General features: G+C 38.5%; 1 protein-coding gene across 2 annotated transcripts in view; it reads left to right on the top strand.

The window, feature by feature from the left end:
• Positions 1-16,912, top strand: part of CALCR (calcitonin receptor) — a 157,287-nt gene that overhangs the window by 96,111 nt on the left and 44,264 nt on the right. For both annotated transcript variants that reach the window (XM_030944012.1, XM_030944011.1), the window contains exons 3-5: positions 2,083-2,236; positions 5,171-5,281; positions 12,980-13,092. In XM_030944012.1, the coding sequence (XP_030799872.1) occupies positions 2,083-2,236; positions 5,171-5,281; positions 12,980-13,092 (378 nt within the window). The remainder of the gene's footprint in view (positions 1-2,082; positions 2,237-5,170; positions 5,282-12,979; positions 13,093-16,912) is intronic.

The raw sequence follows: 16,912 nt of genomic DNA, 5'->3' as shown, positions 1-16,912 counted from the left end.
ACACTGCAAGTAACGAAACTATCTATAAGAATACTGTGACTTTAATGCCCAAATTGTGTTTCACCCCTCAAAACCATCATCCTTCATATGGATGTGTTCCCAAACTGGCCAAGAATTGCAGAGAAATTATCAAGAAGAAAGGCATTGCCATAGAAGTCCTCCTAGCATCCTGTGATGAAGCTGTTATTTCTGTCTTGAGTACAGTTTGCAACTGAGGTATTATTCAAAATAAGAATGGGAAAAATTAACATGCATTATCTACTAATCACTTCAGAGAAGCACCAGAGCCTGTGTCATGGACATGGACCTGAAGGGCTATGACAAAGCTGAGGTTGTCTGAAGAACCTTATCTCCACTTTCCTGTGCTGGATTTAGGATTTCCTTGGCTGGTTTTTAAAATATTCTTGGGGACTCCAGTTGCTCCCTTTAGTCTTTTTAAAGCTAAGGGATCTGTGATGTTTGACTTTGCTTCTATATTTCCTGTTCTGACTTTCTAGATACTTAATTTTTTACTTGGAGGGCCAGATGAAATGTTCCAAATGGCTTCATCATCCAAATATATCTTGGGGGGAGGGCAAGAGGGTGATGTATACATACATCTAAAATTTATATAAAATTATCTCTGCCAGAAAATATTTTCATTCTTATTCCTCCTACTTTATTTCAAGCACCTACTTAAGTACAAGATTGACTGCCTCCATGTCCTCCAGCTAGCAGGTGTATACAGTTGAAAACGTTTGTGTCAAAAGAGATGATGAGATGAGATGAGATGAGATGAGATTAGAAAAACATAATTGATTTGATATAAGAGTATAAAAATATTAAACTTACATGGTTTAGTACAGAAGTATGAGGATAAAAGTAATGGCTTTTTTTTCAGTTAAGTCAAACACACTATGGTTTTGCCATGTATTTACAAAGGTGAGTTAGCATGCAAATGGCGGGGGGAAGTAATGTATTGATGGAATACAATTGTCTGTGATGTGCCATAAAAAAGGGGCAGCAAAATGTAAGAAGTAAGCAGATATTTGAACTTTCAAACCTGTCATGTTTTGAGTTCAAACAACTACAAATACATGCCTAAAGATCTCTGTATTTGCATTTGCTGCTAAAAAAGGTCAAGTTTGTATGTTTATGAGAGTCCTAGATTTTGAAGCAGCCTGAAAATTAATCTGAATGTGTTTGTGATGGCTTCAGTACCATTTAGTATAGGGGAAAACAGAGGGTCATGCTAGGAAAGTGCTACAGCAATGTTGTTTTTGAGTGGGGAAGCAGAGGAACTCATCTTTTACTGTCACCTTCAAGCAAAGAAGAGTCACAATACAGGATTGAGGCAGAACAGAACAAACTAAAGCTCCACACTTTCATTTCTGCTTATAGACCTCAGCTGTACAAGGTGGGGTGGGAAGGAGGGGTGGAGTGATTGAGGGCAGGACGGACGGATGGATGGATGAAAGGCAAAAGAGCATAACTGACCTCTCTAGCTGAGATCTTTGCCTTCCAAAGGCAGTGATCCTTTCCTTTAACAGACAGGCAGTTTAGAATGGGATCATTCAGAAGATGCCACTGTATCAAAGAGGACCTTGCTATTTAGACTATCAAATTTAGGGGGTCTGCTTAGGTACTTAACTAGGAGCTAAGGTCAAGCATTGAGGTTTAAACTCTACCTTCTTTGACCTTAACTGTTGCAGAAGCTCAAAGCAAAGGTTGTGGCCCTGAGGTATTTTGCCTGTACTGTCTAGAATGAAATTAGCACAAGTTAACAGAAATATATGGGTTTAACAGAAAATTCTCTTGAAGACACTAAATTAAATGAAAAGATTTTGATGACTTTATCAAGTATTTAATGACTGTCTCTTCAGCAAGAAAAATGGCTTGGTTAAAATATTATGTTTTCATGAGGTAAACTAATAAATTCAGCATTTACTTTGTAAGTAGTACAAGGCCCATCATAATGATAAACATATGTGCAAATAAAAGGCCTTTCAAGAATGAGTAATAGAAATTTCTGGTCCTCACTTTTTGTAAATTTAATCCTCTTTGTTTATCCAGTTGTACTAACAGCTTTTCCTTTCCATACAGAGAATTGTTCCAAGTCTTTCTTCTGCTGTAAATTATACTGATCCTACATTAGAGCCTGTAGTAACTGAAAATTCAGTGATACGGCAGAAGATAATAGATTCACAGTTCAAATGTTATGAGAGGATGAACAGAGCTCCTCCATACAAGAAAAAAGGTAAAAAGGGTTTTTTTAAGAATCTTTATTTGCCATGTGTGGTTATATAACTATGAAGAAATATTTTCTTCTCTATACTAACCCATAGTCTTCCTCAGGGTGCAGTTTCCTTTCCACAAGCAGTAAACAAACTCACACTTACTTAGCATCCTCCTAGGGCAAAGAAAGGAAAAAGCCTGGAAGAAGCCCAGGGAATGAACAGCTCTTCCTTCCCCTGTCACCTACATTTCTGGCTCAGTGCTTTGCTGCTTGAATCTCTCTTGTTCTTGCTTGGGGAATAACATTTTCCTGAACCTCTCAGCAAAGTCGCACCTGATTGTGAATCCTAAATATAAATGTTGGTCTGTTTGCTCCACTCAGTGTTTCAATTTTTTGGTGTTTCTGTATTGACTGCTGGGTATCATGCTCTGTACCAGCTAAAGTTCCACATATTCTATATTCAGCAGCAACAACAGGAAAAAGAGGTTTATAAAACACTGAGGCTTATAAAAGAGGTTTGTAAAACATCTTTATTGAATAGAAGGCATACATGAAGATTAATAAAAAGGGAAATGACAAATAATAGTGATGCTGCAATTGTATTTAAAGCAGCATTTCTGTTTGGGACTGAGAGTTCTGGTTACTTTTTCTCACAGAAGATACGAATGAAGATATGAGGAGCTAGAGAAAAAAATATCAGTGAATAGTGAAGAGTGAATAGTGAATAGGTGAATAGTACCCACAAGCAGTTAACAGGATTATTGGGTAGAAGGAATGGTGTTTCGGTTAAAAATAAGCCTTTTAGTTGCTGGACTTGCAGGGGAAGTAACTTACTGTTTCTTGTTAGATTACTCTTTTAGTCTCCCCCTCTGTAAACACCTGATTTTTGCATCTGTTGACAGTAACCACTGGATTCACCTTTCTTTTTCACTTTCCTTGTGTGATAAGTTGATATTCCAGCATGAGATGGGAATTTATATGTATCAAGACATGAATTCCTAGTAGGGTTCTCAAGGGCAGTGCTGTTGCAGGAGGACAGCCTGCATTCCTTCAGCTGGCAGCTAAATTTAAGTGATGCCATTGGGGGCTGTTGGTTCATGGCAATGTGCACTTAATTCATTTATAACTCAGACTGAGGATAATGGATGACTGCAAAATGGTGCCAGCACCACTGAAATTGTACTCTGAACTGAAGACAAAGTAAAATGAGGAGCTCAGGCACATGGAAGGACATGACCACCCCTCCAGAACAGCAGTGTGTCCGGATATATATATATGTGGGTGTATATGTATACAGAGATAGATAGATAAAGATAAATGTGAGCATATATATATATATATCCTGATAATTACCTTGGAAGACAAGTCCATGATGCATAGATTGACCTATGTGATTATTTTTCTTTATCAGGCCAGGCGAAGGATTTAAAGTTTTAAAACTAGATATTCCCTCCAACTCCATTTGGCACTACTTTTCAAAAACAAGCTCAGATTGCAATCACTTTCTACTCTTCTTCTTCTTCTTTGGTATTACAAAAATGTTCCTAAAAGTTTTTCAGATACATTTCAAAGATCTAGAAGAATATGACAATGCCTGAAGGAAAGATAACAAGCTGCTGATATGGTGATTGGTTAATTAAGTGAACAAGTAACATTTGCACATTTAACTTGATAACTGAAAAATATATGTGCATAAAATCTTAGCTAATGAAGAAAAAGTGTGCATAAAAATTTCTTTTCTGAACAAGATCTAATCTGGAAAAAATTCAGTTTTAAATTTTATGCTTTTTATTTTTAATCAACAACTACTTGACTTACAAGCAGTTATTGGTGCAAGTTGGAACAATTCAGATGTCTTTTTACAGCTTTCTTGCTTCAGTTAGTTTATCTGTGGATAGTTTCAAAAGTTCTAGAAGTAACTACCTGTTATATGTTAATAACTTGCAGTGTTTATTAGGTGCTTTCTATTACAATTCTTTCAAAAACAACCTTCATTTTAATACTTCCTCAGGCCCAGAGTGAAAAAAAAAAGCTAAAATGTATCTTCTCATTCTATTTCACTTTAACCTGATGATCTTGGTGACAAATACTCTTTCCCCAACATAAACTGGTTTTGAATGGAAAAAAACCAGGAAGTGTAGGGGGGTTTAATGTGTATCTTGTATAAATCCACGATGAGTCATGTTACATGTTACAGCAAACAGCCTTAGAGCACAATTTCTGAGGACCATGGCATGTACAATCTCTGTAACAGGGATCAACAACGAGCTGAGTTCTGCTGTTTGGGGGCTGGGAACGTCCCACAGCCTCAACAGCACCACCTTCCCAGAAGGGGCATGATGAGGACAGGATCACAGCATGCCTACCTAGACAACGTCAGCAGGCAGAATCTGCCTGCTACAGATCCATCTTGCACCTGCTTCACTGCGTTTGTAGCTACATCACCAGCCTCTGGTGTTGAACCAGGCAACAGCCTGGCAGGGACCACCTGTCTCTGCTAATGTTGCTTTTAGCTGGCATGTCCCCACAAATGCTTCCTATCTTTACATTCCAAATGCCTGATTGTCAGACCTACTGAGCAGCAAAAGGTGAAATGAAAAATGGATGTCTCACAGGTCCTTGGGCACAACTAGTGTACGTGCTTAGAGCTGACAGAAAGAGAATCAAGAAGAGAAATTTGTAGGGTTGGACCCCACACTCAAAGTTCAGTTCAATATGCTTTAAAATGTAACTTTCTGGTAAAATGAATACCACTAACATCAGGTCAGTAAAAACAAGTACCTTCTAGTACCTGAATGCCACTCTGAGTGTTACAATAATAAAAGGATATATTACAAAAAGAAAGCTTGATTATCTGCAGGCAGCAATAATCCTCGAGAGGCTAGAACAGATCAGTTCAGGAGGGAGTTAACTCTTTTTGTGGAATTAACTCTTGCAATCTTCTTAAATGTCCAGGTCTGTTCTGCAACCGAACATGGGATGGTTGGTTGTGCTGGGATGACACACCTGCTGGAAGGCTCACTGCTCAGAATTGTCCGGATTATTTTCCAGACTTCGATCCAACCGGTAGAGTATTTCTTTTTACCATTTTATCTTCCAAAGGATGTCTTCAGAACATTTGTGCCATTGAGTAGATGTACTCAATCCAGTGGCATTTTTGCAGCTCTGTAAAATCTCAGAAAGTTTGGTTGAAATTAAAACACATCAAGCTTTTGGGTTCCATAATTAACATATTTTAATTTTAAAATATTTTATACGTATTTATATTTATGTAAATACAACCCATGGATTTATGGAAGCTAGTTTATGAAAATGTCAGCTTCTGAATTACAACATCAAGATATTCTTAGCACCACATTCTAAGTTTTTATAATGAAGAGAAGATGCTTATGTGCTTGAAATATGTATCAGTATGTTCTTTGTTCCAGTTTTTACTGGAAAATATAATTTTATGAAAGAAGATGAGCAGAAATAATGTTCTTTCAGTCTCTGAGTTTCAGTTCTTAGCTGAATTATTCATACAAATACTAGAAGTAGACTGAGAGAAGTAATTGAAGAATATTTAAAAGGAAAAATGAAAAACCAATGCAAGTATTTCTAAACAGATATGAGGAAATATTAGACACAAGTTTAACTCTGCAAAGAGTTTGAAGAGTGTTTGAAGAGAGACACAATTGTGTGCTCCTTGTTCAGGACACGTTGCCTCTAGGTGGGGCTTGATGGCACACTGTGCTAAATTCTACACAGTCACAATGCACCAGTTGCAGTTAAATGAAATATTTGGGAGGGAGGGTGCATAAATCTGAAAATTTTCAACAAGCTTAACCCAAAATGAAGGTGCCCAACTGGAAATGAAGAAAACAAACTATTGCATAGCTGTGAGTTAATTATCCGGCACCAATAGCTAAAATTGATTTTCTTGAGCTTATTGCTTATTTAGAAACAGAGGAGTTTCCAGGTTGAATCAAACCCCGTACACATTTTGCTGAATCCCATTTACAATAGCAGCCATATTGATTGTTATTTCTGTTCTTCATAAATCAAGCTGTCCATAATTACAGAATTCGCACAGCAAGTAGCAAATTTCCAACTTCAGACCCAGTCTGACCTCCATTCAATCTTTCGTGAAGGAACATTCCCCTTTCTAGTGGAAGTGGGCATTGGACAGGATGGATTGAAAGAAATTTTTTTGCTCAGGAATCCTATGCTTGGAAAGTGAGCTCATGTGGCAAGGTCACTATCCACTTTCCTGTGGAAACACCTTGAGACCAACCCAACTCATCTTCGTAGCAAGTTACGCCTCTGAGACAGACAATGGGCACCAAATCATAAGATCTTGTCTTTTGTGCCCTTTCTTCACAAGACTTGATCTCTTTTCTGTACAGTGTCATAATTTTCAAGAAGGAGTCTTGGAGCAGGGTCATGCTCATGGCTCCTCATTGGAGCACCTGGGGAAAGCAGACTGAGAAGCTGAGACCCTCAGCTGCAAGACTGTCTTTCACTCAGGTCTCCCTCTCTGTGGACCAGTACTTCAACAATTAGACTATTTGCACAAAAGATTCCAAAAGAACATTTGAGAACAATTGGCTAAACTTAGTTCAGTTCCCACACAGAAATGCCCAAATTCAGGAGAGAGCCTGAGACTCTGGATCCTTAGGTTGCACAAGAATTTTCCTGCATACGTATTAGAAGTGCCTCTAAGATGTGGTCTGTACCTTCTGTTTCAGACTCCATTTTACTCATGATATCCTTCCCACACAGCAACAGCCCTCTTTATGACTAGGAAGATTTACTACAAGTCTTTTCCTTTCCCTGCTTTCATGGTTTTCAAGGAAGAAAAAAAAATATATGGCACTAGCAGTCTTAGTTTATGTATACTCCATGTAATGCTTGGCTTGAACCTGCAAAGGTGGGTGTTGGGCAGCCTTGTGATCACAGAAATGACTAAAGGTCCTCATCCTTCATAGATGGCAGTGATTTCAGAGCCACTTTCCTACTTGCTCCCCACCAAACTATTCTCAGCTTTTCCTCTTATCAGTCTCCAGTGACTTGTTCTGAGCAAATTGCTCTGCTACACCAGCACTTTTCAAAGGAACACTTGAAGCCATCCATGGAGAAGTATCTCACCCCACTTACTAATGCTCATGAACACCGAGGCCTGTGGCTTGTACACTGATTGCAAATCACTCCTTAATGTACAAATGCTTGTCATGAAGTCTGGCCCACAGTGTGTCCATAATGCAGTTACTCTTTCTGGCAAGATTCAAAAGTTGAAATTTGGGAATTTTTTTAGTATTCCTGTTCTGTGTACAGCACCAGAGGAAGAAAAGCCTCCTCCAGTAATTAATTTTCTACTGTTCTCTCTGCAGTCCTCTTTAGGAACAATACCTGTGGTCTTCTGGACCCGGTATTTTCCTCTGGCACGATTCTCTTCTCCTCATCAGCACCTCTGTCAGCCTCTTTGCCTGCATCCTGGTCAGTGAACCCTGTTTCCCAGTTCTGGCAGCAGCTCAGCATCTCCTGGTTGAGCCAGAGCTGCCTTCCTAGAATAGCTGTTGAGTAACCCAGCATGTGTTACAGATGTGGCATCAAACCAGTGGGTAGTGAGTCTTGCTTTACAGGTGGCTAGTTGTCACACAGAGACTTAATAGAGTAGGAGGGAGACAAGAAATAAGGGGGCTGTCTACAAGTCTGTCAGCTGCTAATGAAAGTGGCTGCCACTAACAGGTGGCCAAAAGCACAGACTGAACTGTCCTGAGAAGTCTATCGGGTTTTGTATCACAAGTCATTATTCCCTTTGGTACCTTATTCATGTTAAACAAAATACAGCCAGCTTCTCTGCTGAGAAACAGAAACTTCATCCTAAAAAATAGCAATTTTCCATGATGTAGTGACTGTCAGATTTCCTCCCCATCGAGTCTCTGACATCCAAATACCTCCGTATATATTTTAGGCATGCAAGTAACCCCATGGATTTCTGAAACAACTATTTCACGCTATGTTGTTTTGGGCTGCACTATGATCTGCAAAACCACTGTGTATCAGCCAATCGATGGCTATGTCACTTCACTAAGAGGCCATGTATAGCTTTGAGACCTGAAATAAAATAATGTCTTTCCTCTGTATTTTTTTGCTTTGATACTTACATCATTCATAATTGGAAAAGTGAAACATTATTGTCAGTACAGTATTGAATCCTCCTCCCATCCATATCTGTAGGTGCTGAATACCAGCCCTCTGTATCTGATCCCCTACAACATTCAGCACTGATGCTAAGAAGAAATTTGTGGAATATATTAGAAAGTAAAAAAGGTGAAATTGTATTCTGAAGAAAACAACACAGAAACAAAGTGAAGGAGAACATGTTCAGTGCTCTGTTCATTTCCTGTCTGACAACTTCACAGTTAGCTACCAAGTGTAGTCCCACCTATTTCACTGAACTTAGATCAGTTCTTACTAGACAGGAATGTGTTGTGAAAGAATCAATCTCTTTCTTGCAGTGCACATCATGCACAATGTGATAATGCATAAAAACAAATCAATTTGTCTGGAAAACCTAACAAGACCTACTGCTTTAATGCCAGTGACAGCAGGAAATTCATTGTCTCATCCACTTCTGGCTGTGAAACTCTGAGCAGGGCTATTTTATTTGCCTCTATTCAGGCAACATGCAATTCTCTCAATTAGTATTTTATATTCATATTTTAGACAGGTTAATCTTTAGTATAATCCCTCTGAAATGGTTCCAGGTCACACTGATATTGGTAGGAGTTTAGTTTTTGAGGAATGCAGTATGTAATTCATGCTGGCAATATTCTTACTAATGGAAGAAAAGAAAATACATTGCGGATATAATGGCCTTCTAGCAAGGCAGGTTTACTGAGGCTAACAGGAGGAGCTGAGCCTTGCCCTGTGCCACCTGTGAGCTGTTGGGTTTGTGGCAGGGGAGCCTTACATTGCCCAGCTCACTGTCCCTATACAGTGCATTTAGTCAGAATTATTTTGGTACAGTCATATAGCAAGGGAACCAAATGTGGAATTTTTTTGTGGCTGACCCCCCTTTTCATCTCAGCTTCATTCTCTTTACATTTTGGCAGAAAGCAGTGTTTAAGAGCAGTATCCACCCCACTTTGTGAACCAAAGGTGCATTTAGCAAAACTCCCCTCAGTCCTCTGCTTTGTTGGGTTTCTGTCTTTAGTTCCCTTTTGAAAGCTATTACTCATAACTCTTCATGTAGCTTCAGGAGAAGAGTTTCTAGAAGTGCAATTTGGAAGCAAATCCATATGCATCCATAAGCAATTAGATTATTATTAATCAGATGATGTTTAATGTGTTGTTGCCTCTTACAATTGAAGAACATGCCTTGCCTTCCTGCTGTGACACTGGGAGACGACTTCTCTTGCTACCACAAAATCTAAATTTTGGTTGCATTTAACTAAAATAGATAGTTCTGGATTTCTGCTGGTCCTATTTTCTTGCCTTGAAGGATATAATTTAGACAATCATAAAAAAGACAAACCTGAACTTTTTGTTCAGCTGCTTCTTTTCTTCTTACCCTTCTGTGTATTTACGTCCTGTTCCTTAGCAAGATTGACAGCTGCGTTTTAAAAATCAGTTCCTATCCCCATACTGCCCAATATCACTCTTATAGAGATTCTAGTTCTGCTGACTAAGACATTCTGAAGACAGTGATAATCCTTCATTTTCTAGGACACTGGAATTGAAGTTTTCTAGGGTCTCCATTGAACTATATGAGATTTTTTTTCATTTTGGAAAAGGTTTCTTCCAGAATATTTTACTGAAGATGTGAATAAATCCGATGTGCAACATCAGCTATTCCTTCCTCTGCAAAATGAAGCACTGCACAGGTCTATACAAACAATGGGAAAGAATTCAGTGTCTGGTATGTGCTGACCATGACTGCAACAGGGGAGAACTTCTTTCTTCTTCCATCTTATAACTCACCAATAAAAAAAAAAAAACTGTTGTTAGTTCCTTTAACATGTGCTAGCTATAGCTCTGGTCTAACTGTGAAAAGCCTGATTGATAGAGCTATCATGTTGTTCCAGAGATATTAAGATATTTGTTACATGTAGATGACTGAGGGTTTTTAAATGAGCATATGATTCATAAAAACACTATTAGTGGCACAAACAATACCCGTGCAAATAATTGATACTGGTTAATCTTTCAAGACACTTCACTGCTCCCACAAAACTTCCTTTGTGGATGAGATTGCTCACACCCATTTTGCCCAGACAGTTCTTGAAGTGTCTATCTCTCTCAGTTAACTGCAAATATTCTGCACAGCTGCCTATGAATTATGTAGCTTTAAGGTTCTACAATCAGGTGAGATCAGTACAATGTGATGCCACTGTTCTTCCACTTTGAATAATGCAATGCTCAAGTGATGTCCCATCCAAGCTGATAGGGTACATACAGAGCCTAAAAAATTAGTGTTTACACAGTATTCTAATAATGTCAAACCCCAAACTTCCATTTTGCCTTGCTAGTGTTGTCTTGCCCATCCTTGCAGGTGTGTATTTTTTCAGACTTTACCATATCTTCTGGTTAGCACGAAGAACCAATGCATGCCAAGGTTCATTCCCCCACTTGCTACTGGGTCACTCTAGAAAAACTTGCAGTAGAACAGTGGTTGGATTGCAGCTCTGTTTCTGTATAAAAGAATAGATTTAGGAGAGATGTTTGACCTGTTTGAGTCACTAGGATGGACAGTAAAAAGCGCTTATTCCCCAGTTGTGTTCCCACATCACAGCGAGAAGTCCATGGGACATCAGCACTTTCAGAATAGGATCAGTTTTTAGTAGGATCAGTGTTTGTCTGGCTTTAAGGAAAAGTATGAAGTGAAAGGTTTGTCTCTAACTTACAGAGGCCACATTATACTCTGGCAGAGTGCCTGCCCAGGCACTGAAGTACAGAGATAATGGATGACATTGCCATACGTTCTCTGTAGCAGATCCACAAAAGCCGTGCACTTCGCAGGGATAACACTTGCACACCATGTACCGTGGTAGCGTAACCATTAATCTTTCATCTGTGACTGAAAACTTTTTCCAGCTTTTGATAGCATCTGGCAATGAGTAAAAGGGAGCATTGCTACATGGGCAGTCTGAGATTATCTCCAAGCTTCAGCAATGGAAGGCTAAAATAACATGTACTGTTCCTCTTGGTATTGTTGATGCACGTATTGATATTTAACAAGTCCCCCAAAAGACACAATAATTAAAAAAATATGCTGTGTTCTTGAGGATTTCTTTTTTTCTGCAAGGGAATAATATAAAGTGTATTCATAGTCAGAGTAAAATAACTTAGTCTATACTATCTGTACCTTAACCATATGATCAGTTCTTTTCTTTAGGCTTTAGGAGTATGAATCTTACAAATTAATAGAACTATTAATCATCGGATGAAGAAAAGTAAGTGGGAACGTTAACCAAAAAAAATGAAAATGTGTATATTCAAATGCCTATGGGCTCTGTAAAAGTGTATTGACTGGAAATGCTGATAATCTAAGTATAAAGCAAATCAAATTATAGAGCTAGAAAAGGCAAAGGAAATTCAAGATAGACTTTTCAGACTATTTTAAAGGTCAGAATTAAAAAACATGTTTTTCATAAGTCTCTGTGTCACTAAGAAAAGACCAAATAATTGTCTATTATTTTAAAAGTTTATAATCTTTTCCTGTCTTTGTTACTTGGGTAAACATTCCAGTGACTCCCATGTGGCTAATGCTTGAGGAAAGGCCAAAGGAACTGGCCCAAAACTTGACAGGTGATTAGGAGAGACTGTCTGTACCTCAGCATCCAGGGTGTCCCCAGCAGGAGTGTGAGCATGACGGGGGGACACAGACACAGCACGCGCCTGCAGCTCCAGGCACCCCACAGAGCTGTGCCCTGCTGAAGACCCACTGTCCCCCACCACAGCAAAAGGACGTGCAGGGGAGCACGAGCCTGGAACATCATCCATATGGCAGGGCTGTCAGGAAGGATGCCAGAGCCACCTGTGGCGAAGGAGCCAGCACCAGAGACACCTGTGTAGAGGCCAAAGACACATCAGATTATTGAAACAGAGAGCTCTGCAGCCATCTTAAATTAAACTGGACATGTGGGATCATTGCCAAAATGTTTGTGAGGCTGCTTGTCTCTGTGCCTGCATGCTGTGCAGACCCTGAGGGGAGCAAGCAATGCTCCCGCTCTGCATGTCAGGATTCCACGGGTGGGGAGGCTGGGAGAGACTTTCCCTCTCCTCTGCACAGAGAGCCCTGGGCTGGGCTGTTGGCATTGTCAGCACCCAGGCTCTGGTTTATACATTACCGACTGCCCTTTATCTTCGGAATATTTTTAACTCATTTAACCCTGATACTTGGAACCCTGAGCACTTCCTTGAGGCATCAGTACCTGTGGTTATTTTCTCTTCATAAACTGCTGTCAACAGCCTCTTTAAATGGATTATTATAGCTAAATATTGTGTGTGAATGAAAGCTGACATATATACCCTAGTGGGTGCAGTCAAAAAGGAGACAGCTAAACAAGGTTACCACTAGATGAGTCTCAGAAAAAAAACCAAAACAATAAAACAGCAAGATGTATTAATGATATGTATTAATGATATTAATTACACGGGTTGAAAGTAATTTGGATTTTATTATGCATTTTATTCCCAAAGAAAGAAATCATTTTAGATGGGTTTTTTAATTCATAATACACATATATTAAAATAACTGTTATTGCAATTTATCATCAGAGAGGGCCTCAAAATATTGTGATGAAACTGGAAATTGGTTCCGCCATCCTGAGAGCAACCGAACTTGGTCCAACTACACCCTGTGCAACTCTTTCACCTCTGAAAAATTGAAGGTATGCTGAACTTAAAGAGGGAGTGGTTGTTTGGCAACATTTTGGGCTGGGCTAGCAATAATACATGTGAGAGAGACCAGAATAGCCCTATCTTAGCTCTATTTGTTGCATAAGACTTAAATTACATTGTTGTTGTGATTTCAGCTTATCCAAATTCTTTAATGAGTTCTCAAACCTCAATATTGGTTTGCTCTGGGGTGAATAATTTAGTGGTAATTCATATGACAAGTTTTCCAGTATTTTTAGATGCATTTTTAATTCCTGTGATTTTCCCTGATTGACCAACAGTTATAAAATAATCTTTTAGAGTTTCAATTTTGCTCTCTGTAACAACAATATTCCAAGATGTTGATGTCTTCTATGCAGGGCTAGTAATATTAATGTAAGTCAAAATTACTTTTCTTAAGCAAAGAGTATTACCTTGCACTCACACTCTTTGAAAAAAATATTTATGAAGGTACCATTAATCCAGAAAATCTAACAAGCATGAATACATTTAACTTTGACTTTTACTGAAGTAATTGAGAGTATTTACAATAATGAATTAGGTGTTTAAGTATTAATGAATCAATATTTCCAAAATCAAGGTGCTAAACTAAAAGAGAAGAACTAAATATAAAAGCACCAAAAGAAATAAGGAGAGAGAAATCTGAGAAAAGCTTTAAAAAAATTAAGTTAGGGAAGCTCATAAAAATAAATATATTTCTCAAATGCAAGTGGAGGTCCAGGAAAATCTGATTACAGATTTGTGACAGAATAATTTGTGACTGTTTGGAACAGTGGAAGGAAAAGATTCAAGAAGCGATTTGATTTGGGGTTTGTGTTGGAGGACCTCTTCTTATACAGCCAAAAAGAAGTATGAAGGTAACTCAGCCCAAAAGGCCTTGGAAAAGTCTGTTGGACTAGGCAGGAGGTAAATTCTAAGAGTTTTTGCAGCATGACAAACCATCATGGTAAAATGAGGCTCATCTATGTGACAAGGCAAGAATAATAGTAAAAGTATGAGCTTACAGAGGCATTACATGGAAGCACCGTAAATATATAATTTTTCCAGATGTTGGCACATGTAAGGAGGCAAAAAATGTGGTTCTGTTACCTATTATCCATGCCTTCCAGGAGAAGAATTTTGAACATCATTCATGCAGAGAACAGATAGCATAGAAAGGAAAATTGTATGCACATCATGATTTTTCTGAAATGAAGAGTAGTGGAAAATGGAGAAAGAATCATTTCTTACAGAAATGCCAAGTTGGATTATGACCTTTAAACCAAGTCTTCAGTAAACAGAAATGTGCTTCATTTGTAGACTATTTCCACTTACCTACACATAATGTACTCACTTTACAGAGTCAAAGGTATTACTCTTAGAGAAGTCTCTTCCCTCAAGTGAAGAAATCTAGAGAAACAAGGAAGAACATTTAAGTTTCCTAAATCCAGGTTAAAAAATCAGAACAAACAAAAATTGTAATGAGTCAGCATGTTATATAAGCCTTGTGTGTCAAGGAATGCAAAAATTACTAAAAGTGCTCATTATTTGTTTGAAGTTAACTGAAAATATCAACATGCTATACTTTTGAGACAAATCATTGGAAAAAAAATTATAGCCAGTTCTTAAAAATGTAATTTATATGTATGCTTTGTTAACTGACATTTCAGTCCATTTTGATCTGCCATCATTTTTATATTTTAAGGCTTTTTTAAGCATTTGGCATAGTAAATTTGCAGAATGCAATAAAAAAGCAGTTGCTGACTCCCAGATATACAGTTACTTCAGCACTTGAGAACAGAAAGTTAGATAGACTGAATAACCAAGAATCCTCCGGGGTGTACATAAACTTGCATGTAGCTATCTGGAGATCTTCCTACTTCTAGATATTTTGGGCTATAGGTTGCATAAAAGATAAGTAGAAAAAAAATATTTTTGAACAGGTCATCTGTAAATTAAGTTCAGGCTTTAAGAATATATCCATCTAATGTCATTAAAAATCACAATTGTAGTATGAAGTGGAACAAATGTCACATGTACACAGGTAAACCTCCCCTGCTACTCTGCATTGGAGAAAGTTGTCTCATCTTCTCCACACTCAGGTCTGTCCTCTCTGGGATTTCTGGTGCTCTCAGAACAGGTCATCAAGCATCTGCGCTCACTAGCAATGCAGTGGTTAGTCTTTGTGAAGGAGGAGACCTAGGTATTTTCAGTAAATATGACCATTTTTCCATAACTTGGTGAATTGTATTTACACTCTGATCACGTCTCTTCTGCAGGGTCAAATCCTTGTAAATGTGATTCTGGTTTAAATCTGAATCAGGCCACCACCACCTAGATAAATGAAAGCAGAAGCTTATTTGAAAGTTGTAAAATGTCTCAAGACCAAATTACATAAAATGTGCACCTTTAATAAGAGGAATGGCTTTACTTTCTAAATTGTTTTCATATTTGTTCTCAAGGGAAAGTTTAAAATTACTTGGAAACACCAAAAAGATGTGAGTGTCAAAACTTCAGGTTACAAAAAGCAATTAATCTAATCACTGAGAAGAGGAAAATTGCTCATGCATAGCAAAAGAAAAATTAATGAAATAGAGCTGAAAAGAGAATAAACCCAGCAGAGGAACTAAGGCTTCCAGTCTTTTTGCTGGACAGGCTGCTGCTCGGGCCTTGCTTTCAGAAAGGAGGCAGTGGTGAAGCCTGGCATGGCGTTTAGCCTTCTTCACTCACTCCTTTGACAGATGGCTGATGCTGGAGAGCTTGGCTGAGACCAAAGTGTGACATTTAAATACCTCAATGTTCTGATGCCCAGGTGCTGTCCTGCAATTTTATTTTACAACTGACATAAAAAATATGCATCAGCCTCTCCTAGAATTCCCTTAGATTTAGTGAAAGCCCAATTATCTGTCCATGGGTACTGGATTCACAGCACTGTCAGAGCACTGAGTTGCCCAGCACCAAGGTTTCACGCTAATGTGAATCAGAATTTGTCTCAGAATGTGCTGTTGTTGTGTGGTGTGCATTGAGGATAATGGTCACCTCAGCTGCTGCTTTCATGGCTCTGAAGGCCTTGGTCATAAGCCCCCTCTGAGTTCCCTCCAAAAATGAGAATTCCAGCCTGTGTACCCACAGACACTGAACCCCAGCTATTTTAGTTGCCTTTTTTCACCTTTCCTTGCTCTTCTATGTTCGTGGGGTATGGAGACTAGAAGCACACATGAATTTAAGGTTAGTGCTGTAAATTTCAAACATATGTTGTTGTTCTACCCTCGGTACCTTTTTGTGTCATAATCATTATTTTGCTGGCTTTTTGGCTATCATTACATAGTAAGCAAATGATTCAGAGAATTGGCCTGGATGACTCCAAGATCTCCTTCCTGAGTTTGGTTTCCAGTCCTAAGTCAAGCATTGCGTAGACAGGATTTAGACCACTTGTCCTAGGTCTATCAGGCCACTGTATTAAAGCTCATATGACATCTTCTTGTCCCCTCAGCTAAATGAGGCCCTTTGTGAGTGCCTCACTGTTATCTGGAAGTATCACCTGGAAATTTAGAAGTTTTTTTTGAATCAGCTCATTGATGAATACATTAAACAAAAACTCAGCCCTAATTCAAGTCCTGAGGGCAGTTAAATACTGACTCACCTCCAAAAGTGACCATTAAGGTTTTGATTGCTGTTGTTTAAGCTGTTTTGGTCCCATAAAACTTTTCTACCAATCCAGCAGCAATGTCTTTTATTGAATTTTTTTTTGAATATGTGTGAAAACTTGTCACAGGCACATTGAAAATCTAAATGTATTACATCTGCTGCACCTAGAGCTTGGGAAAGAAGTTA

This window comes from Camarhynchus parvulus, chromosome 2, assembly GCF_901933205.1.
Source record: "Camarhynchus parvulus chromosome 2, STF_HiC, whole genome shotgun sequence".
NCBI lineage: Eukaryota > Metazoa > Chordata > Aves > Passeriformes > Thraupidae > Camarhynchus > Camarhynchus parvulus.
The sequence above is the reverse complement of the archived record's forward strand: the minus strand, read 5'-3'. Positions and strand labels throughout refer to the sequence as shown.